The sequence below is a fragment of the Orcinus orca genome, chromosome 6 (genome assembly GCF_937001465.1).
Source record: "Orcinus orca chromosome 6, mOrcOrc1.1, whole genome shotgun sequence".
Taxonomy (NCBI): domain Eukaryota; kingdom Metazoa; phylum Chordata; class Mammalia; order Artiodactyla; family Delphinidae; genus Orcinus; species Orcinus orca.
In genome coordinates this window covers 119,195,143-119,218,062 of record NC_064564.1, presented here as the reverse complement: position 1 = coordinate 119,218,062, position 22,920 = coordinate 119,195,143, and the positions used below count along the sequence as shown (strand labels likewise).

The 22,920-nt window shown below is 57.0% G+C and overlaps 1 protein-coding gene across 2 annotated transcripts; it reads left to right on the top strand.

The window, feature by feature from the left end:
• Window positions 1-472: 472 nt before the first annotated feature.
• UBAC1 (UBA domain containing 1) lies at window positions 473-19,974 on the top strand. 2 transcript variants are annotated; one of them, XM_049711720.1, is made up of 10 exons: window positions 473-806; window positions 4,894-5,014; window positions 5,828-5,901; window positions 9,442-9,549; window positions 10,496-10,598; window positions 10,875-10,983; window positions 11,653-11,872; window positions 14,783-14,869; window positions 15,590-15,728; window positions 19,056-19,390. In XM_049711720.1, exons 1-10 carry the CDS (start codon window positions 669-671, stop codon window positions 19,121-19,123), a joined length of 1,167 nt encoding a protein of 388 aa, XP_049567677.1. In that variant the 5' UTR covers window positions 473-668; the 3' UTR covers window positions 19,124-19,390. The 2 variants fall into 2 exon arrangements, with proteins under 2 accessions (XP_049567677.1, XP_004285038.1); XM_004284990.3 differs by lacking the exon at window positions 19,056-19,390 and adding an exon at window positions 19,408-19,974 and having other exon boundaries at window positions 476-806.
• The last annotated feature ends 2,946 nt before the right edge of the window (window positions 19,975-22,920 follow it).

Below are 22,920 nucleotides of genomic sequence, written 5' to 3'. Positions count from 1 at the left end.
CAAAAGAAACACAACAGCAGCCATAGACAATCTAAAATCTTCTGGTAGCCAGAGCTTTAAAAAGGGAAAAGAAACAGGTGAAATCGATTTCAATATACTTTATTTAACCCTATACATCCTATTATTTCCACATGTAGCCAATAGATAAACATTGTTGAGGTATTTTTCATGTTCTTTTCCTCCCAACTGTTCAAGATCCGGGTGTATTTTACACTAAGATCCCATCTCAAAACGGACTCGCAAGCTCCCGGCTCCCGCGTGGCTGCCGGCCTGCACCGCAAATCGCACGCAGGTGCGGGACGAAGGAAGCGGCCCGAGAACTACACCTCCCGGCACGCTCCGGGCAAGTCCCGTGACGCACTTCCTGCGCGGCGGCGACGCCGAAGCGGCCGCCGGAAAACCACACTTCCCGGCGTGCTCCGGACGCACCCTGTGACGCACTTCCTGCGCGGCGGCGACAGCGCGCCCCCGGCGGCTAGGCGGCGGGGCGCAGCGACGGTTCGGGTCGCGGCGAGTGGCGGGCGGCCGGCCGACGGGAGCCGGGGCGGGGCGGCGGCGGCGGCCAGCGAGGGAGCGCGCGGGCGGCCTGGCCCCGCCCCCGGCCCGCCCCGGTGACCTTCAGGGTCCGGGCGGCGGGCGCAGGCCCCGGCGGCGGCGACGGCGGCGCGATGTTCGTGCAGGAGGAGAAGATCTTCGCGGGCAAGGTTCTGCGGCTGCACGTCTGCGCGTCCGACGGCGCCGAGTGGCTGGAGGAGGCGACTGAGGACACCTCGGTGGAGAAGCTCAAGGAGCGCTGCCTTAAGCACGTAAGGCCGACCGCGGCTCCAGGCCTCCCCCTCCCTCCGCCCCTTTTCCCGGCCGCCCCCGACACCCTCTGCACGCGCCTCCGCGAGCCGGGTCCCAGGCTGGACGTTTTACCCTCTCTCCTCTGGTTTAACTCCGACGACAGCCCGGGCGGCGGGGCGCGTCGGGAGCGCAGGCTGGGAGAGGCGAAGTCGCCGCCGGAGCGAGGCCTCTAGCGTTTCCAGCATCCGCGCTTGCTGCCGCGGTGCGGTTCCCGGAGCTGGGAATTAGTGCCCGAGGAAGTAGGGACCCACGGGAGAGGCGCCTTCTCCTGACCTGCGGAGCCGGCTGCTTGGAGCTGCTTCCCGGGGCTGGCATGGGGGCCGGGGCCTGGCCCTGGCCACTGGTGCCCCGTAGCTGGAATCACTTAAAACAGTGAGGCCGCGGGACTCGTCCCTGCGCCCCTGCTTCCCGGCGGCCTTTACAGCGATTGCGTGGGTAGGTCCGGGAGAAGGGGCTTCTCGCCGAGAGGGCCACTTTCTAAAGTTTGTTCCCACGAGGTATTCCTTGTCCAGTTCCTTAGGTTGCTAGTTTTTGGAACTAGTTCTTGGCTTCGCGTCTGTAAGCTTCTCGACTCCGTATGGCAGGCCAAGACATCTATCTAACTGGCTGCCTAAGGAAACTCGATCCTTTGCACCGTCTAGTGTCTCCATGTCGGAATTTAGGACAAAGAGGCCACAGCCTCTTAGTGTACATTCCATGCGAGAAGTGATGTATCTATTAGTGTGGTCTCCAAGAATAAACGTACAGTTACTGCTCTAGTGACTGCCTATAAAATACTGTTGGGTCCCTCTTGGGAGTATGGTTCTGTGGAGGTGTTCTGTAACTGTCAGACGACAGGCCAGGGAGCGTTCTGGTTGGCAGTCCCCTTCTGGAACACGCTGGACGTGAATAACGGTCTCAGTCTCACATCAGGGGGGAGGGGGATCCAGGCTCGCACACTTGGCTGCTTTCTTCTTTGACTTCTGAGCCAGTCAGGTGATTGCACCGTCTAGAAAACCACCGCGACAGCAGTGAGCTGCAAGGCTGGGAGCCCCACGAGCACGCAGGTGCTTAGAGCCAGGCTCGTTGCTTGTCCAGTACATTTTTTAAAAACCTCCCTGAGACGCTGCGTCTCACCCACTCAGGACGGAAGCTCCTTGAGGGCTGGATTTGTATTCACACACCCAGGGCCAGACTCTTGGTGGGCCCATAACAAACGTGTGGATTAATACCAGCACACTGCTGAGGTACTGCGGGTTCAGCTCCAGACCACCACAACAAAGCGACTCGCACGATAAAGCGAATTGCACGGATTTTTTGATTTCCCAGTGCATATAAAAGTTATGTTTACACTATAGACCATTATGTGTGCAATAGCATTATGTCTAAAAAAGCAATGCACATACCTTAACTAAAAAATAATGCCTTGGGAAAAATGGCACCAGTAGACTTGTTCAACACAAGGTTGCCACAAACCTTTAGTTTGTAGAAAACACAGTATCTGTGAAGCGACGTAAAGCAAGGCACGATAAAACGAGGCATGCCTGTAAACGGAAGTAGATCGTCAGTCCAGAAGTGCGTGGCTGTGGCGTGTCACTTGCCGAGTCAGGCCAGGAGAAGCGAGTGGGTAAATCGGTGTGGCGCCGAGTTAAACTCACTGATGGTAAAGGATTGGCGTAACTGTCCTGACGTTGATTTATGGAGGGGCACGAAGGGAGAACTCTGATTCACGGACACTTGCCGAGGGGTTTCAGGAGCACACTCAGGGTTAATGAGACAGCCAGTCTCCACGTGGTGCTAATTATTATGTTCCCGATACTGGTTATTCCCGTTGCTGTTGGGATGTATCATTTGGGATGATTTCTGGCATTATCCTTCTTTGACCTGAAATTTTATCCCCTGTGCAATCTCTCCAGGTACAGAGACCCGAGCAGCAGGGGAGTTTCACAACCAAAGAGCCGACATAAATTATGGGACTCAGAGCTGAGCTGTCAGAAAGTACTCCCACCTCCGTGCCCATCCCATTCTGCGGGCAGCGTTCGCTGCCCCGTGAGCCAATCAGCAGGCTTCAGCTAGGAAAGAGAGTTCTCAAGTTGTGGACTTGAATGTCACCCTGGAAACCAGCCCCTGAGTGGTGTCGCTGCTTCGCTTCCGCCCCCGCTTCCCGGTTTCCCCTGCTGCCTTCTTTTTTCCTTCCCCCTTCCCCTCTACCTTGAGAGGGCACTGTGCGTTTCTCCCCCACAGTACTCCTGGGAGTTTTATTATTCTTTATACTTTTTTATTATGTACATATTTTTAATTAATAAAGTTGCCTTGTTATTGAAGGCTTATTATCATAACTCTTAGAGAAATGGATTGCCATTGTGGCCTCCCCTTCCTGGTATCATGTAGATTGGGGCCGCCATGGCGGTCTCTAGCCCAAGCCTGGAGAAAGGGGCAAAGTGAAGCATCTTGTGTAACAGGAGGTTCATGATTTTAAGAGAGTTACATCTGCGATGTGGTAGGTGTTTTCTGTGTGGCAAACCCGCATGAAATGGCCAGTACGTAACCTGCTAGTACGGCTGTTAACGTTTCTTAGATCACATGAAGGTGTATCTTCAAATGACACGTGACATCAAGGGTAAGAGAAACTAGTCTCTGCTCTTCTGGGGAGGAAGCGCTTCACTGGGTGGGTGTCAGAGCCTCCCCCCCCCCAGCGATGGGCTCTGCTGGGGCTCTTCTGCTGTCACAGCCCCGCTCGCTCCATTGCTTCTGATGAGAACAAAGAATGAAGTCATCACGCGTCGTATGGATGACTCATGCTTGTGCTCTGTTCCTGGCGCCTGTTGACGCGCTGCAGAGCACAGTTTTTTTCAGGAACCAGCATGAGGATTATTTTGGAAAATTGTGTTTCATAGACTGTATTATGAACTTGGCAGATCAGCCAGCCTGCAAATTTTAGAATTAGAAGCAGCACACCCAGTACTTCTGGGAGCAGAGCCATTGTGAGATTCCAGGGCGGGGGGTGTTCTCTGTCATAAATGGTCAGAGTGTGTCCTACTATTGGCTGGATTCCACTTTTGTCCCCAACCCCCCCCCAGCCCCAGTTTTGTGTGCGTCTGTGACTGCCCTCAGCCCTTACGATCCGCTTTTCCTGTTTTCAGTGTTAGATTGCTGAAAACTCCAGTTGCTCTTAAAACGCCATTGTTGAGAGGTGAAATACAGGCTTAGCTCCTCTCTGGGTGAGCAGTGACGTGTGCAGGGTACCTTTGGTGACAGAGAGAGGTGCTAAGGCGGCCCCGCTTAGCTGAGGAGGGCTGTGAGGACCCTGGCACCGGGGCCCTGGGGTGGGCGTGTCCCCAGCGTCGCAGCAGCCTCCCTCCAGCATGGGCGTCAGCATCGCCCCCTCAGTGTGTGTTCTGGGGTTTGTGGGCCGCTGACCAGTGGGACACAGCCACGTGCCAGGTGAGCCCCTTTGGGCTCCCAGGGGGCCCCGCCAGCCACATCTGTAGCTTGCTTAGGGTCTCTGTGGCCGTCGCTTGGTGAGCTGGGGGCCGCGCCGAGGCTAGTCGCGTCTCCTCGGGGTTTTGTGGGTGTCTAAGTGTCCAGGCCCCTATTCTTGCCCCCGGGGACCGGCCTCCTCTCTCTGCTGTGTGTCTCTCTCGGCTCTCTCTCCTTTACCTTGGAAGGAGGGAAACAAGTGCACAAATCATGCTTAAATCTTTAGGTTCTTGGGAAACGGCGGCGCTGCTATCTTCACTTTTAAATCACTCTCCAGATATTTCTAGACTAAGGAAGCAATTCGGGAAGCCACTAATGGCCGGCAGGGCATTCTGCGTCAGAGCTGTGAGCCTGTTGGCGAGCACTTGGCGGGTCGGGGGCCGAGTGCTGGCCTCGGGGACCAGGTGCCGTGGCGTTTCCTTTGGCTTCCACCGTTGCCAGGGATTCTCTGGTGTCACCTCTGCTTTAATTTCTAGTAAGAAAACCGGTAAATTCCTGGTGCGGCTTCGGGTGTCAGGTCCTGTGTTATTACTGTCGTGATTAATTGACCTGCTGTCTTGAAACAGTGTCTGTGTTTTTTTCTTCCAGTGCGCTCATGGGAGCTTAGAAGACCCCAAGAGTGTGACCCACCACAAATTAATCCACGCCGCTTCGGAGAGGGTGCTGAGTGACACCAAGACCCTCCTGGAGGAGAACGTCCAGGACGAAGGTAAGGGCGCCTCGCAGGCCGGCAGTGGGCAAGGGCGTGGCACCCGCAGCGAGGACGTCCCGAGTGGGGCTGAGCAGGGAGACGCGTCGGTGACACGGCTTCATTTTCTTTATGGAGACAAGTGAGCGCCCTGGAAGAAAACAGCAGACCCTGAGGCTGCACGAGCAGCGCGCGTCTGAGAAACCAAATTGAACTTTGTTATTAATTCTGTTTCCAAGCAAAACCAAGGTCCCCAGAGCTGCTGCAGGCTTTATTTTGGGGGCTGGAAAGTACAGCTGTGGCGGTCGTTTCAGACATCTAGGAAGATGCTCTAACGTACACACATCCATTTATTCACTCAGAGGTTTGTGTGTGGAGGCAAGCACGATTTTCATTGTGGGATTCCCTTAAGTAATCTGTTCTGGAAATACTGGAATATCGTTTGCAGACCTCCCTAGCGTCTGGTTGGCAAGCCCAGAGCCAGCTGGGCGCTGACCACATTGTGGACTGTGGCCTCACCACACCCCAGGTGCTTAGCTCTGAGGGTGAGACCAGATGCTCCGACCTCACAGACTTTCAAAACAGAAAAGCCCTTAAAACGAGAATGCCGGGCCCCTCTGGTGACCCTCAGCCAGGTTCTTGCCAGGCCTGAGCCTGGAGGTGAGCAGGGCCGGCGGACGTGGGAGCCGAAGGGAGGCTGCGGCTTGTGTGGACGCTCCGTGGAGGAGGGGCCCAGAGGGGACCCCTGCTTTTCGGTCCTTGGGTCACCTGGCACCCTTTATGCCGCTTTTGTGGATGTGAGATAATAACCAGCACGGCGCACTTTTTCCCCAGATGTCTTACTGCTGATCAAGAAGCGTGCTCCAGCCCCGCTGCCCAAGATGGCTGACGTCTCCGCAGAAGAGAAGGTGAGTGTCAGAGCTGGGAAGCGGATGTCGCTGTGAGGGGAGGTCTCCCACACTGAAGACGTGAACAGAAACATCTGTACGCTGGTTGTCTGTGGACCCTGCCGGTCCCGTGGTCACAGGAGGCACGGTCACGGGGTTTTCTGTTGTGGCCGGTTGGCCAGTTGACCGACGCCTTTCCTGGTGGCTGGTCTGATGACCGGCTCTGCTTTGGGGGCTGCAGAGAGGAGATCGCGGCACGTTCTCGGGGTCGGGTTTAATCTTGAGCTCCCGTCCCTCCTCTCCTCAAGCAAGTCCTGACAGCAGAAAGTTAGGAAGTCGCTAAAGACCACCCACAAAGCAAGGAATGCAGGTGCAGGGGCGGCAGCAAAGGCTCTGGGAGCAGCGGCCGTCGCGGAGTCAGTCCTTGGAGTTGCCACATGGCTGAGTCTTCCCTCTGACGCAGGCGCCCTGGGGAGACTGTGCCGCTCGTCACCTGTGTAGTGGCCGCCCCGGAAGCTCGCTCCTCAGAAAGCCTGGTTTGGGAGGCTCATCTGTACGTGGAAGATTTACTCTGTCAACAGGCCTCTTTCTGCTCTGAGGCCAGATGCCCGGGACAGAGCAGTGCCATGCTGGGGGGCAGCCACGTGAACGCCCATCTTTCCTTGGCTCCAGGGCTAGAGTTTCTTACTTACGCTTCAGAACGCCCGGGAGCATTCACCCCAGAGAAAGCAGGCCAGACTCTGGGCCGGGCCCCGGGCCTGGTGGCGGAACGAGCTATTTTGGGTCTCCTTTGGGACAGGCGGCCGGGAGGAGGCCCTTCTTATCTGCAGCCACACCTGCCTCGGCATGGCAGGCTGCGGGCACGGCTGCCCACTCCGTCGGGGCCTGCCCCTGAGTCAGCCCTGTTTCCCAGAACTGCTGGGTGGATCCGGTTCTCGGGTTACCATTTTGGTCGTTGGCAACAATGTGAACCTTGGTGACCGTGAACAGCGGGTTCCCATCACCCCCACGGCTCTGGGTAACTTGCAGGGCTGTGGCCCTCACCTTTTTTTCTGTGCGTGTTTGTAAAATGTAATATTGTAAAATGTTAATGTCCATTTTTGTGATTTATTAATTTTTAAAGTCAAAGTAGCACGTGTATTTAGAACGTCAAATAATACTACAGATATTCTAATAAAAGTCAGTAGCCTCCTATCCGTCCTGAGTCACGCACTCGAAAGGCAACCACTTGTAATTCTTTCCACTGTGATTCTCTTTCTGATTTCTAAACAACACGTCTTATTGTTATTTCTTGGATTCTCAACTTTAGACGCTATTGGCTGCTTCTTGGTGGTCTGGGTAGCCCCTCCCCCAGCCTCCCCCCTAGCTCTTGCCACGAGTGTCAGATCATAACGTTGGTCAAAGATTCAGAGTCCCCGTTGTTGTTACTATTATGTAAGTGTTGCCTTCTGCAGTGAGCAGTTTGCTAAGGTTAGCTGTCCTTTCTTTACGTAGAATTTTGTTTTTCCTGGAGTCAGGAATTGCTTCCTTGTTTTGTTTGTTCTCTGTAGGCTTATCACTGGTATTTCAGATTCTGCACCAAAATTGATAAACCCCTCTGAAAACAGGGTCACAAGTGTGAGGCCATCTGCCGCTCCCACTTCCTGGAAGATGCCCCTCAGATCCTTCCGTCCGTCCACCCGCATCAGTTGTGCAGCCCGGGCTGGCCTGCCTCCCTCTGTGCGGGTCCTCCTGCATCCCCCGTGTCTGCGTGTTCCCTGACCGCAGGCCTGCCAGCTCGGAGCAGCCCCGGGTGCTGCACTGCTCACTGGGTCCACGGCGGGGGGGCTCAGCTGGGCCCTGAGCTTGGGAGTTGCTGTCAGGTCTGCTTCCCTCTCTGGAGGCTCTGTGGAGGCTCTGCTTCCAGCTCTTTCAGGGGTTTGGCGGAATCCAGTTCCTGTGGTTTGGAGGGCTGGGGCCCTGTTTTCCTGCTGGCTGTGAGCTGGCGCCACCCTCGGCTCCTGGAGGGCGTCTTCAGAGCCAGCCGCGGGCGGTCTCACACGTTGGATCCCTCTTGCTTTGAAACTTGATGGCCAGAGTTAGCCCCGTCCTGATTCAGGGCTCGCCTGATTAGGTCAGGCCCACCGAGGGTCACGTCCTTCAGGTCGCTGTGCTGTGTGATGTGACCTAACCCCAGAGTGAAATCCACCCGCCACAGGCCCAGGGTCGTGCAACCGTGATTGCCAGGGGCAGGGCCGTGGGGTGTCTTGCAGCCGTCTCCGCCTCTGCCTGCCATGGGGCTGAGCGTCGTCTCCGCCTCGTGCCTGCCGTGGGGCTGAGCATCTTGCTCTTGACTTATTCTTGGTTCGCTGGGACCAGACCCCCTCCAGCCTCAAGGACGGGCAGGAGGTCTGGAGGCCCTGCGTCCAGCGTTCGGTGGCTGCTGAGCGAGCGCCAGCCGCGTGCGCGATGGAGGTCTTGGCCCCGTCTCCAGGGTGTCTGGCTGGCGGGTGGGAGCCGGTCAGCTCTACTCTTCCTTCCTCTGCATGGTCTGTTTCCTCCTCCCTGATTCCATCTGGAATTTCACGGCTCGCTTTGATGCACGTCTTTCCCCATTCGCTGTGCCTGGCACATGGAAGCTGGAGTTTCTGGAAGTTTTCTGGATTGTTTTGGTCGATTCCCCCCCCCGCGTTTTGTCTTTTCTCTTTCTGGACCTCCTGTTGGCTGTCGGACCTGCTTTCTGAGAGATGTTTAAATTTCCCAGCTAGACGCCTGTTCTCAGGTTACCTGTCGCGGCGTCCTGTTGTGCTCCTGGCCCTCCGAGGGCCGTGTTACAGGGCTCTCTCTCTTCAAGCTCCTCTCCTTCCTTCACCCTCTCTTACTTTTCCGGCTTCTGTTTCGGTCTCTGTCGTTCACATCGCAGGCTTTCCTCACGTCCCCGTCAGCGGCCCTGGGAGGCTGCTCTGTGCCTGGCGGGTCGTGGCCGCCCCTCGTGCCCAGCGTCCCGGGAGCCAAGGGCGTGGGACCAGGACAGCGGCCCTGCTCCTCGGCTCCAGCGGCTCGCTCCCCTCCCCGCCCCGCCCCCTCCCGGCACTCGGCCTCATCCTTCCAGCTGTCCTTCCAGCTGTTTGCCGTCCTCTGAGCATTCGGTGCTGTCTCTCCCAGTTGTATTTCCTTTGTTCTTCTTGTTTCCGCCGTCGCGTGCGGGGCTTCCCGGAGGAGCAGAGGTGAGGGCGTGTTTCCGGCCGGCCCGCGTGGTCCTCTGCAGCCACCCGCCCGGCCGCCACTCCCATGTGATGGGCATGCTGTGGCCACAGGAGACACTGTCTGTCTTCCCTGTGTCGCGCACGGCCACGCTCCAGCGCCAGCGGGCCGCGACTGTGTCCCCTGTGTGTCCCTGAGGCCGTGCGCAGAACTCTCCAGAAGCCTCCCTTCTCGCCAGGGGGTGTGTGGCTCCAGCTCCCAGGGACCCCCAAAGACGCTCGTGCTTCCCCTGGCGAGAGCTCTGTGCTCGGCAGACGTGGTCTGGCCTTTTGCTGCTCTTTACTCATTTCCCACTTTCCGATTACTTTTCTGTGTTAGAAAAAACAAGCGCAGAGAGCCCCGGATAGAGATGCTATCCTCCGAGCCACCGCCACCCTGCCCTCCCGCGACATGGACCGGGCCGTGGTGCAGACCAGCGCGAGAGACGTGAGTGCCCGCAGGGCCTGTGGCCACCCGCCGCGTGGGGCTGCGGGAGTTCCCGGAAGGCCCTGGGGAGCTGGGGAAGGGGACACAGGAGCTCTGTGCACTGTTTTGGAGCTTCTTGTAAACAAGTTAATTCAAAATAAAAAGTTTGAAAAGACGTTGAAAGGCAGGACTGGAAGGATAGATACTATGGGAAAAACGTTAGTTTTGTCCTGAGTTTGGTAAAAAGCTTCCAGAGGGAAATCTGACTCTTGTTTATCTTGGGTCGGAAAGTTCTGTGTTAGCAAGGCTGGGTGTTTCCAGTGCTCCGGAGGGAGGGCCGGGCAGGAGCGGGGCGGCCGCCCCCGGGACCAAGGGCCAGTCGGGCATCTCTGCCTCACGCTGGTTCGCTTCAGGAACACCCCTCTCCGGGGTCTCTTCCAGAGAGTTCCTCGTTGATCAGGGCATTGGAACCCGGGCACACCTGTCTCTTCCCAGCCTGTGTGTGTGTGTGTCTCTCACGATGGCCGACACTTATGGGGGTTGGGGGAGGGAGCTGGCGGGGGGGGTTCTAATGACAGTCCCAGCAGCCCCGCTTTTTGAGAAGATGAATCGGCTGCAGGTGAAAATTAGAGACCTGCGTCTGTGGAGCCCGTGGAATCAGTCACTTTTCTTCAGTGAAGCCAAAGGAGGGCTCTCAGCTCACTTAGTGACCAGTGGGCCAGACGCCTTCCTCGTGGGCTGGAGGGCTGAGTGACATCACCAGGTGTTGGTGCGTCTGTGTCACCGGCGGGAGGCCGTGTCACTCTGTGCCAGCCAGACCCTCTCCTTCCCGCCCTCCTGAGACACTTCGTTCCTGTTCTCCTCAGTTATCTGGACATCGTGTGACTCACAGATCTGGAATTTTAGGACAGGGCACGTCATCTCAGATCCAAGTAGCTGTGTTGGGCATCTTTTCCTCTCTCTGCAGTTCCAGACGGAGCTCCGGAAGATCTTGGTGTCTCTCATCGAGGTGGCACAGAAGTTGCTGGCGCTGAACCCGGACGCGGTGGAATTATTTAAGAAGGCAAACGGTAGGAGCGAGCCCCAGGGTGGACGCTCACCCTGGGCCGTTCCCTGCACCTGGAAAGGGCCAGTGGGTGGAGGCTTGGTGAACCGCTCTCCCCGCCGTCCCGTGTTGACGCAGGTGACAGCCGATGGTCCCCTCGCAGCTTTTCTGAGCTGTGAGAGACTTGCTGCAAACGCCTGGTGCTCAGACACTGCGGTGGCCCCCCAAGGGGCTCGGGCGAGCACCCCTCGCGCGGCCGGGCGCTGCCTGAGGCCCTCACAGTGCCGTGTCTTGCCCGCAGCCATGCTGGACGAGGACGAGGACGGCCGTGTGGACGAGGCGGCCCTGCGGCAGCTCACAGAGATGGGCTTTCCCGAGAGCAGAGCCGTGAAGGCCCTGCGGCTGAACCAGTACGTGCTCCCTCGCCACACGCGGCAGGCTTGGTCTTGTGGGGTCCCCCGTGGGACCCAAACCCTTTGAATTGTTTCCAATGCGTGTGAGTGTTTAAAGAGGACCTGAAATGCATGTCCCGGAAGTAACGTGACTGGGCATCTCCAGGTGTTTCAGGGCAGTTGGAAATCGACTCACGTACTGGGAACGTGACGTATGATGACGGTTCTGTGCATTTCACTGGGCTGTTGTTTTATGGGAACTCAAGTCGAAGCCTGCTCGCAGCAGGGCCGTGGTCGACTCCTGAAGTTTATGTGGCGGTGTCCTCAACAGTCCCCTGTCGTTTCCTGTTCTAGTTACTTGCCCTTCGTTTATGTTCAGATCTGAAATAAATCATCTGTAACTGACGGATGGTCAGTGGGCTGTGTTCTTCTTTGCTTTGGACCCAAACTCTTGGGTGTACCTCCCGGGTTTGGTTTCCTTTACTTTGCCCGTGGGTTTCCGTGTTCTGGCCGGGGCCTCAGGGCAGTCTGGGGCAGGGCCAGGGCTCCAGACATGCCAGATTCTCAGCACAGGGGTCGGCAGCTCGTGGTAGGGAAGCCATGAAGTCCAAGAGGCTTTTCTTGGGGAAACAAAGGCCCTGGTTCCCTGGCCTGGGGGTGCTGCACAGAGCCCGTCTTACCTTGCAGCATGTCGGTGCCCCAGGCCATGGAGTGGCTAATCGAGCACGCGGAAGACCCCACCATAGACACGCCACTTCCAGGCCCGGCCTTGCAGGGAGAGGCGGGCGCCGAGGCCGCCCCCGCCGCTGCCGCCGGGACCAGCGCGGAGGGTGAGGAGGACAGAGACGAGCTGACAGAGATCTTCAAGAAGATCCGGAGGAAAAGGGAGTTCCGCGCAGACGCCCGGGTACGTGTTGACGGGCCTGGGTCGGGCAGGTAGAGGTGCTGGTCGGGCTCGCGAGGCCGCGTCGTGCAGAGGAAGCTGCCGCCACGTTGGCAACCGCAGGCTGAGCCGCCGGCCGTGTAGGAAGCGAGGCGGGGGGAGGAGTCTGCAGACAGGCCTGGGGCCCCTTGAGTCCCCGGGTTCAGCTTGAAGTTTTCCTCACTGGCATCCAGGTGGCTGTGTTTTCCTCCGAACAGTTAGTCCACACACCTGGCATCTTCTGAAAAACTCGCGATCGGGTCCTGTCCGTATTTTAAGTGTCCTCGAGCCGAGGGCTTGGTCGGGGGTGCTGCCCAGAGACTGGAGGGTCACCCGCCCACCTCGGGGACCGTCTTGTGAGCGGGGAGGCTGGTCAGGCTGCCGGCCACCAGGTAACCCGGCGTCTGTGGGGTTCAGGGGCCCGGGGTCCCGGTGCCTCTGGCTGTCCTTGGCCAGCTGCCCGTGGCGCCTCTGTGCGGCCTCCGCTTCGCCGTCGCCCCGCGTTTGAGGCTTTCGCGCCGCCCCGTTCTTTGTCGCCGTCTCTCCCGTCATTAGGTCCAACTTTGATGGAACCTTCCTGGCTGTTTCTCGTACTCCGAGGCTGTTCTGGTTTCGGATCACAGCTCTGTCTGCTCCAGGCGTTAGGGCTCCGGTTCTTCGTGTCCTCCTGACTCTGCCCGTGGCCTGGTTTTCTCAGGGTGCGATGCCTCATCGTGGGCTCACCTGTGGGCTTGTGTTTCCGTGGGACTCCCCAGTGGCCGGGCCATGGGGTGCCCTGTGTGGTTGATTCAGAGGTTGCTTCTGCGGGGTTGAGCGGGACCCCGAGCCAGGGGCCAGCTTTCGTGCTAACCATCCGGCAGGGCTCCTGGGCCATGCGGAGCGTGACCCACGGCGCTGGGGTGTGGGTCTTCCCCTGCCCCTCTCTCTGGGAATGCAGACCCTGCTCAGGGTCCTGATTTGAAGCTCCAGCCCCCTGCCTTGCATGGACCCAAGGTCGGTGTCCTGTGTGTGATGTTAGGCCCCAGCCCGGCCCTGATGAGGCCTGTGCTCGCCATCCCCCCAGGGCACACCCTCTGGGAGGCTAGTTTGTTGTTCCTTTTTCCTGGTTCTTCGGGATTTTCCCTTTTTGAGTTCTGCTCTGTGTTCAGAAGTACCTGTGTTACTTTAGTCCCGAGTTTCCCGGTCCTGAAGGAAGTGTATCTCGTGGGCTTAGTCTTTTGGGGAACCCAGCCCAGGTCTGGCACTTGGGCCCCTGATCGGGAAGGGCAGCCTCTTCGTGGGTAGGTCCTTGTGCTGTCGGGCTCCACGCTTTCTCCCGTGGAGGTCCTGCGTGGGCCTCGTCAGGGCTGCTGCCGGGTAGTTCACGGTCTTGGTCACCGACTTAAAGGCCTTTCCTCCTCCGGGTGTCGTGCTTGACCGTCTTAACATGCTCATTTCCCAAAAGGGTGTCGAGGCTTGAGGGGCTGTAGGGCCTTTGGTCCTGTACCAGTCGGGGAGGGGCCGGTAAGGATCCAGACGTTGGTTTAGATCCTGGGGAGGCTGGATCGGACAGCAGGGCTTGGACTTGAGACCCAAACAGACGTTTTGCTGCCTTGCACCCCCTGCTCCTAACACCCACCCCCAGCACCCCCCAGCTGTAGGCAGGACAGTGACCGTGCAGGGCCTGTGGGCGCAGGTTCCCTCTCCCAGTGCTGGGAAGACGGGCGGAGCATCTGGAATCACCCCCAGATGTCCTGGGGCATCATTTCCTGGGCTGAGGCAGGAGTCTGGAGAGAGGATGGTTTTTATTGAAACCAGTGGCAAAGGCCGTCCTATCCTTGGGTTTCAGAGTAGGTTCCGGGCGATTTTATGTGACCTTGATATCAAAATACTACCGCCTGGTGGGCTCTGCGCCCAGCGATTGCTCACGGGGCCCTGGAGACAGGAAGTGGCCCCGGAAGGCAGAGGAAGTGGATCCTAAGCAGAAAGTGCTGACTGTGAAGAGCTCACTGCACGCCGTTCGCTCCAGCTGAACGCCCTTCCTGATCCGCCCGCAGCTGCTGCTGCTTCTGTTGGGCTCGCTTTGAAACAGTCCAGACTGACTGCACAGTGCACGGTGGTGTCCACGAGGCCAGAGAGTGCCGGGGCCGCGCCAGCATCCGCATGGCGGCCCGAGGGGCCGGCGGCGTGAGGCCAGCCGACATCCGTGCGACAGCTGGGGGCAGATGACGTCAGGCCCTTAAAGGGCACGGTCCGACCTTCCGGGAATTAAGAGAATCCTTTGAAACTTGGATGGAGCCTGTACCTTTTTGGGCAGAGTTGAGCCTTTCAAAGGTTGTAGAGTAAAAGTCAAGGATAAAGTGAAGAAATGTGTCGTTATGTGACTTCTGTCCGAAAGGTGTTCCCTCCAAAAAGCAGCATGTGTTGAACTTGCAGCTTAAATTTTGTTAAACACGTTCAGAATTAATTTTAGTTTCATTTTTTTTTTAAAGATAAAGTGTGTCACAAATCACTGACATTCTTGTCTCCGCTCAAATGGGAACTGCTGACGTGACCTTTCTCTGCCACGCTCGTCCTGGATGACGAGCCCTCTGGAATAGGCTGGTGAGGTTGTGAGGACAGGTCTACCCAGACAGTCACGGGGACACCCCTAGAAGGAGCTGGGGTGGGAAGGCGAGCCTCTGGCCAAGAGCAGGCGCGCCTTCCACCTCCCGGCTCCGTCCCTCTGTCGTTCAGAAAACCAAGAAGTGTTTCAGTAGAGCTGTAGGGAAACAGCGTTTTGAGAGAGAAAACCCCACGGCGTTGCTTTAAGACATCCCCTGCCAAGGTGCTGCTCGTGAGACGCGGCTCAGCCCCACAGCCTTGCTGCCGGGGCCCCCGTGAGCACGGCACTGAGGCCTGTGGCTTCTCCTCTAGGCCGTCGTTTCCCTGATGGAGATGGGATTCGATGAAAAGGAAGTGATAGACGCCCTCAGAGTGAACAACAACCAGCAGAACGCCGCCGTGAGTACCAGGCCGCGCCCCGGGGACGCCACGTGTGTCCTGAGCGCTGTGTGTTGGGTCACCTTCCCGTGCAGTCCGTTACTTTGCTTCTGAAGTGAAACAATGGGTAGATGGTTCAAACAGTATGCAAGTTTTTAAATATTGAGAAAATTCTGGGCTTTGCCTTTCAGAAAAACGTACATGTCCTGTGGGTGACTATGTGACACCCTGTGCACACGGCCCGCGGCCGATGGAGAGCTGCCTGGGGAGGGGCTGGGGGCGACAGCTTGGTGCACTTGCGGGAATAGAGCCAGCCTGGCCCACAGGAACCAGGGAGGCGAGGTGGGCCTGTGCTGTAGCCGTTCCTCACTCACTGATGAGCCGAGAGGCGCTCGCTCACGCCCGGGGCCGCTTCCCGCGACAGAGCCCAGGTGTGCAGTGTGTGTCTTAACCTCTTCTCCCAGCGCTCGGGCGGGTGAAGCTGGCGCCCGGTTCAGGGCCTGGAGAAGCTGCAGCCGTTACGTTGCTGCGGTGCCAGGATCTGCCAGCAAAGCCAGGCTGGTGTTTCCTGTGTGCGGCCCGTCCTGGCGTGTGTAGCAGCTGAGTCTGAGCTGGGCTGGCTTTTCTGTCAAGGCCCCTGCTGGTCAGGGCAGCCCTGGGAGCTGACCAGGAGCCCTGGCTGCAGTGTTTGGGTTGATGGGGTCCGGAGGGCGCTAACAGCTGTTGCTCTTGTGTTCGCAGTGCGAGTGGCTGCTGGGAGACCGCAGGCCCTCTCCTGAGGAGCTGGACAAGGGCATCGACCCCGACAGCCCTCTGTTTCAAGCCATCCTGGATAACCCCGTGGTGCAGCTGGGCCTGACCAACCCTAAAATCTTACTAGGTGTGTGCCTTCTTTCTACTTGTGCAAGGGCGGGACCTGCCTGCCACACAGATGTTGCCGGATGATACCACAGCCACCACGCCCCAGCAGCTGCCCCTGCAGGGTCCCGGGGCGGCTGCAGCCTGAGTCACCGTAGGGCCCGGAAATCAGGTCGTGCTCGTGGTGTGACAGCCTCTTGTGCGGTGACTCCATTCAAGGTGTGAAAAACCAGTTAAAGTGGATTATCTAGTCTGGGAGAGTGTAGCCAGCGCCCAGCAGGTTATAGGGCCGTGTGTGAGGGGCTGCTGGTTGATTGTAGCTCTTACTCTTTGTAAGGGTTTCTTTGGCATTTGTTTTGACTGTGAGATATAATACACATTCAGAAGTGTACCTAATTTTTGTAATTTTGAAGAGTAATAATAAAACTAATAACCGTGTTCCTGCCACTCAACTTTAGCGTAGGGTCCCTGGGGCGCCCCCCGCCCCCTGCTGCGGTGACCATGCGAGCGTTTGCCACTCCTCTGCTTCCTCGGCCGCGTTGCCGCGGGTGTCTGTGTGCTCAGACCATTCAGTTGCCGCCTCTTGTGTTCTGGGCCAGCTGCTGGGACCGACCTTCCGCAGGGCCGTAAAGTACTTCATTGCGTGGGTGACATCAGTACCATGGCTGGCTGCGCTGCGCTGCTGCCCGGCGGTGCCCGCGTGACTTCCTGGCCTGCGGGCTGCTCTGCGTGCTCCCGTGGCCGCTCCCGTTGCAGGACGGTTTCTGCAGGCCTTGTGCCCCGGGCCAGGCTGGCGGAGCCCAGGCGTGTGTGTGTCTTGAGCCTGCTGTCCAGAAAGGGCACCCACCCCCACCCCCCCCCACCCCTCCCCACCCCCACCCCCGTCCCCGTCCACAGCAGCTCAGCCCCTGCCGCCGGCCCTCCCAGAGCAGCCGCCCAGGAGGCACAGGGGCTTCTGCGTGCTTGGCTATGTCCCTGGTCTCCAAGGCGCAGCTCCTTCCAGAAGTTCCAGCCTCTTCTAGGGCCTCCGCTGGGAGAGGCCTTCTGCCTGACGTGCGGCTGCTTTCCCTGTTGGGCCGTCTTCTTATCGCTCAGAACCTTCTTCACGCCTGCCACGCACTGATCCTTTAACAGACGTTTAGATCTCAAAGATCATTCATCGGTTTCTGGTTTCTTTATCACTTTGATGAACGGATGTCCTGTATTTTAATGCAGCTGGACGTGTCGGTTTCATTGATGACGTCAATCTTTAAAGAAAGCCCTCTGATCCCAAGGTTAGGAAGACCTTCACCTTTATCTTTTTCTAGTAGTTTTAAAGTTCCTTATTGAAGTCTGTGATCTACCTGGAGGTGTGTGTGGCATAAAGTAGGGAATTTTTCTCTTTGTACCCAAATTCTGTACTTCAGTGATGTGTCTTATCGTGAGTTTATTCTCGTTCTTGGTACCAGGCGCGCGGCAGTCCTTTGCACACCGAGAGCATATCTTCCCGCCCTCCGGCTCCTCGGCCACCTCGGGAGATTCACACATGCTGCCTGGGGTCTGCCCAAAGCCTTTTCTAAAGTGATTCTTTTAGTACCTGACCACTGAGTGTGTGATTTCTGTAGGCTTTTTTTTTTAATTTCTGAAGATATAATTGTTCAGATTAAGGAAGTTCCCCTTTCCCTCCAGTTTAGATGCTAAGCGTTCTTAATCATGGAGAGGTGGTCAGTTTCACCGGATGCTTTCTCCGTGTCTATTGAGATGACCGTGTAGTTTTACATCTGCTAAATTGAGTGTTTCTCCCATTTCTAAAACAAACCACACGGGGTGAGTGCCACCCAGTCTGCAGGCTCTGAGTTGGTGACCTGGACAGGACACACACTGGCCCTGGGTCCTCCCCCTCAGGCCCCAGGCCTCCTGCAGTCGCCAAGTCCCGGCCTGGAGAGAAAGACCTGCCTGTGAGGTCACCGGCCTGTGGGCACCCCTGCAGCTGCACGCTTCTCTCAAGACATTTCCGGTAGGATTTTTAATGACCTTTATCTCTTTAGATGAAGTACAGTAGTCATTATAGAACATTTGGAGAAGCGCAGAAAAGCGTGAAGAAGTGGAAGTCACCCCTCCCTCATCGGCGGGTTTCCTTCTGGGGGTCCCGCGGGGTCTGGGGCAGATGCAGCCACGCTGCGGGGCACCTTTATCGTGCTTATTTTCTCATCCCGTTTGATGCCTTTTCTCTTGGTGCACTTTTTACTCTTTTAAAAATGAGATTTTAGCGGTGCAGGTGTTTCATTCTATAGATCTGCCACGTTATTGAACAAATACTGTTCCCCTGTTTCTGGTCATTTAGATTGTTTCTCGTTTTGTTGCTTTTGAACCTACTCCACCTACTCTTTGGGTGCAGCTCCCATTCCCTAAGGACAGGTAGCTCTAAGTCAGATGACCCGGTCAAAGAATACAGACGGTTAAGCTCTTGGTGACGTCTTGACAGCTGACGGGGCCTGTGTCCGGCTGAGGTGCCCGCGCTCACCCCCACCCCTCGCACAGGGACCCAGAGGCTCCGCCTGTTCCTTTGTTTTTCCTCCGGCCGTTGGTGTTCGTTCACCTGTCCCCTCTGCACCGTCCATCCGTCCTGTTTCAGCTGCCTGTTGACCTTAGGGCTTTGTTAACGGCTCTTTATACGTTAGGAGCATCCTTTTCATTTTTAATGCACGAGACGTGCAGAAGAAAGTCCTTCCTCAGATACATCTTCATCTCTGGATTTTCATACTTAATGCCTTTTTCATCGTTTTGTTTTGTGCAGCTCTCTCCTCCTTCTGGAATTATTTTTGCTAAACCTGCTATATTTCGTTCTCTCAGATGTCACGTCATCTTTCTGGATTCTCTTTCTGATATTTTTAACTGGTTTGCAGAGGATTTTAATCAGGAGGGCTTGGTGGGGGTGGGTGGGCGTCAGGTCATAAACGTAATGAAATCAGACTTTCATGCTGAGCCCTGCGGTGAGGCCCTGTGGCCCTGAGCAGCTGTGAGCACCTTGAATAGATGCTTCCCGTGAAGCCCACAAACTTGGGACCACTTTCACTGACATGGTTCGACGTGGGCCGACGTGACAAGGTCTGGCATAGAGCCGTGCTTCCCAGACGTGAGGGCGACCGCCCACCCTGCGGTCGCTGGTGAGTCTCCGTCAAGCCGGCCGGCGAGTGTCTGGGCTGCAGAGCTGTCTGCTGGGGGCACCTCTGTTTGTGGGCGGACATTTTATGGAAGTGCTTAGAAATTCAAAGTTTTCATTACAAAGAACTGCTCATTTTCAATGTGCTGGTTGTTTTTTTTTTTTAAGTCATTCCTTAACAGTGAACATTCTGATTTTTCCAATCAGGTATTATTAAATCGGCAACAGTATCCTTACGTAAGTCTTTTCTGCATCTGACTGTTTTGTCAGGGTAGGACTGGAAGTGGAGTTACTGAGTCACAGGCTGTCACTATTTTAAGATTCCCGGTAGCTGGTGCCAAACCGCTTTCCAGAGTCACTGTGCCCGTGAGCGCGCGGGCACGCCGCCCCGGCCTGCCAGCAGTCAGCTCCCTCGACCAGCAGACCAGACACTGTCGGATGGCGGCTAGAAGGGGTTTCTGGGCCCCTGGCTATAGAGGACGTCCCCTTTAGTTCCGGCAGCCCCATGTCCGGGTCTGTGGGGTGCGGTCCCTCAGGCAGCCCCGTCGTGTCCCCGCAGCATTTGAAGACATGCTCGAGAGCCCGCTGAACAGCACCCAGTGGATGAACGACCCCGAGACGGGCCCAGTCATGCTGCAGATCTCCCGCATCTTCCAGACCCTGAACCGCACGTAGGCCGCGTGCTCCAGCCGCCGGGCCCAGGAGGGCGGCCTCTTACTTCCCAGCCGAGGGCTGGGAAGAGCGGGCAGACCCCGGGGTGCCCTGGGCTGGGGAGCGGAGAAGGGCGGGCCGGAGGGCCACCCTGGGTGTTGGGCGCCCAGGCCACACTCGTGCTTGGATCTTCCTGCTGAAAAACCTCTGTGGCGGCAGCGCGCTCGGCCGTGCCTCTAGCCTCTGACAGTGTTTACAGACAAGGTCGCCACCCCGGGAAGGGGTCACCTCCCTCCAGTGTCCCTCTGGGCTCTTGAAACGCTACTTGAATTGACCTGTAGGCGCTGCTTGTAGAGTCCACTTGTTATTTGAAAGATGGCATGTTTCAATCCAAAGTGTTAACGTCAAGGGTACTAACTTAAGTAGAAGAACTCGCAGACGACTTTTCTTTAATAAATAAATTCCCCTTTTCCAATTTTCTGTCTCGGTCTTATTTCAGTGCCACAGAGGAAGCTGCGTGCGTCCTGGTGGCGTTCGCACTCTCGACACAGAGCACGCGCGCCTCCTCACCCGGGATGCTTGCCGCCCTGCTGACGCGTTCTTGGCGGACTCGCATGTCTTACTTGGAGTCGAGGGACCGTGCCGTCACCTAGCCGGCCTGCGTTCCCGAGTCTCCGACGGTGGAAGCTGAGCGCCACAGGGACTTGCCCTGCCTGTCTCTGGCCGCCGTTTTTTTTAAACATTATCTGTGTTTTTAAATGAGAAACTGACCAGCCGCGCCATCCGGGGGGCTGGCCTGGTGCGCGCCAGTGCGGACATGTGTGGGTGCGGATGGGCCTCAGACTCACCGAGGGCACCTTCTTTCCTGGCAGATGTTTAAGGGGGTCCCTTGGTTAGAAAAGATCAGTGCGCAGGTCAGATCCCCCTTCTCAGACGCCCGTGCACTGGCCACTCATTTTGGTCAAAGAAATCCTGTCCCTTTGACTCCCCTGGACGGCCAGCCTCCTGCAGACACAGTTCCACGTTGCTTCTTCCAGGTTGGAGGGAGGGGACCGTGGTAGCTAGGCGTCTGCCGGGCGGCTGGCAGCCCGCCTGGGCTCTTCCTCCTACGACGTTTCCTTCCCCGTGTGGGGCCGCTCGCTGCGGCCGCCCTGGGCCCACCGCACCCGCCTGCAGGGGGGACACCTGTGATGAGCCAGCCTATGGCCCTGCGGTCTGATACCCTTCACCATGGTTCCTGGAGGACCTTTTCTTCCTGTGCGCCTCACGCGGGTCTCAGGCGGCCCCTGCGGTGTGGGAAAGATGCCCAAGGGGAGGCCTCTGCAGCCGAGGCCTGCATGCAGTCCAGGGAGCCTGGGGTTGGAGGCTTGTGTCCCGGTTGGGGGGTGGGGTACTGCCCACGGGTGGCCAGGGGCGGGCGGGAGCCTGGGGGCGTGGTGATGGTGGGGCGACCGGGCTTTGCAGCCCTTAGGACTCACACTCCCTTTATAACAAATACCCTTGAATGCCTCCTTTACTGTCTGTGGTGAAATTCTCAGAAACTGTAACCTAATTACATGCCTAGTTTAAAAAGTCACTTTAATGCCATAACAGGAACATGAGATCCTCAGGTACGGCTGTTGCAGAAGGAGAAGATGAAGTTGTCCATTCCTTACAGAGCAGTCCCTCTGCTCTTGGTGGTTAACACATTCAGGCCAAGACAAACGTGGAATTCTGACTCAAATACTGGGGAGGATTTGCCACTGGTGACTGACTCAGGAGGGGCCTCGGGGCTTGACAAAGTCACCAACGCCGCAAAGTACATTTTCCCCGTGGTTTACGCAGCAGTGGCATTCCTAGAAAATTCCTAGAATTAGAGTGTGTGTGACTGACGAAATGGTCACACGTTGAGGTGTGGGGAGGTCATTTTGGCTCATACGTGATTTGGCTTGAACTGATGGCCTCTCAAACACGCGCTTCTGCTTTAAGCATTGAAGAAAAGGATGCATTTGACAATCAAAATGGAGTCACTGTGGTTCAGGCTTCGAGGATGGAGCTGGGGGCCATTGTGGATGTGGTTTCAGACAGTTCCTGCTTCACTGAGAACTTGAATTTTTTTTCTTTTCTAAAAAATATTTACTTATTCATTTGGCTGTGTTGGGTCTTGTTGCGGCACGCAGGATCTTCATTGTGGCGCACAGGCTCAGTAGTTGCGGCACGTGGGCTTCTGTCTAGTTGTAGCGCACAGGCTCTAGAGCGCGTGGGCTCAGTAGTTGCAGTGTGCAGCCTTAGTTGCCCTGCGGCATGTGGGATCTTAGTTCCCCAATCAGGGATGCTACCTGAGTCTCCTGCATTGGAAGGAGGATTCTCAACCACTGGACCACCGGGGAAGTCTCGAGAACTTGAATTTTCTTTCTTTCATTTTTTAAAAAAATATGTATGTATTTATTCATTTATTTGGTTGCACCAGGTCTTAGTTGCGGCAGGCAGGCTCCTTAGTCGCGGCATGCGAACTCTTAGTTGTGGCATGCATGTGGGATCTAGTTCCCTGACCAGGGATCGAACCTGGGCCCCCTGCATTGGGAGCACTTAACCACTGTGCCACCAGGGAAGCCCCGAGAACTTGAATTTTCTGACCTGTATGAGACCCAGGGCCATCACCAGCTGTCCTCAAAACCGTTTGCTAGTTGCCGCCACCTGCACCCTCACGGTCTCAAGGTCCCCCCGGTAACTGCGTTCCGAACCCCAGCCGACCCGAGCACCCCTCCTTCCTGCCCGCTCCAGGCCTAACTTGACGAACCTGATGCGATTCCGCGGGGTCCCCTTTACGGGCCTCCCCCCTCTTACAGTCCGGAGGACGCAGTTCACGTGCTTCTTGAATCTGTCTCCCAGGCTGTGGTCCTCAGCTCGACTTGAGTAAAACTCCTTTCCATTCCTGTTACAGATTGTTTACTGATTATTTACGTCCACACAAACAATGAGTTTGAAGCAGAATTAGTTTCCAGGCCCAGATGACGTCATGCGAGGCCTCAGCTGCGTGGTGCCCGGCGGCCCAAGGAAAAAGCCACGCAGGTCAAGGAAGCTGCTCAGGGTTTGGGACCCGAGGGCAGGGCCAGGTGTGTGGAGGGTCCAGTGTTAGAAGAAACAGGAGCGGACGAGGGTCGTGGGTTCACCTTCAACGTCCTGCACGCCTAACGCGCCTCCCGAAGGGTCCCTTCCGTTCGCCCCACGCGGCACAGCCTTGCCGGGCGGAGGTGGCTGTGACTGCTCTGCGCGGACGTCAGGTGCATGCTCCAGTTTTCCAGGTCATGAAGCTTGACAGTTACTAGTGACGCGCTCCCCTGACGGTTCCTTAGAGCATCAGGCTTACATCAACCCGATGGCAGTGCTTTTGCGGCCGCGTGGCCGACGTGGGGACCCAGTGTCGTTCCCAATCCAAACG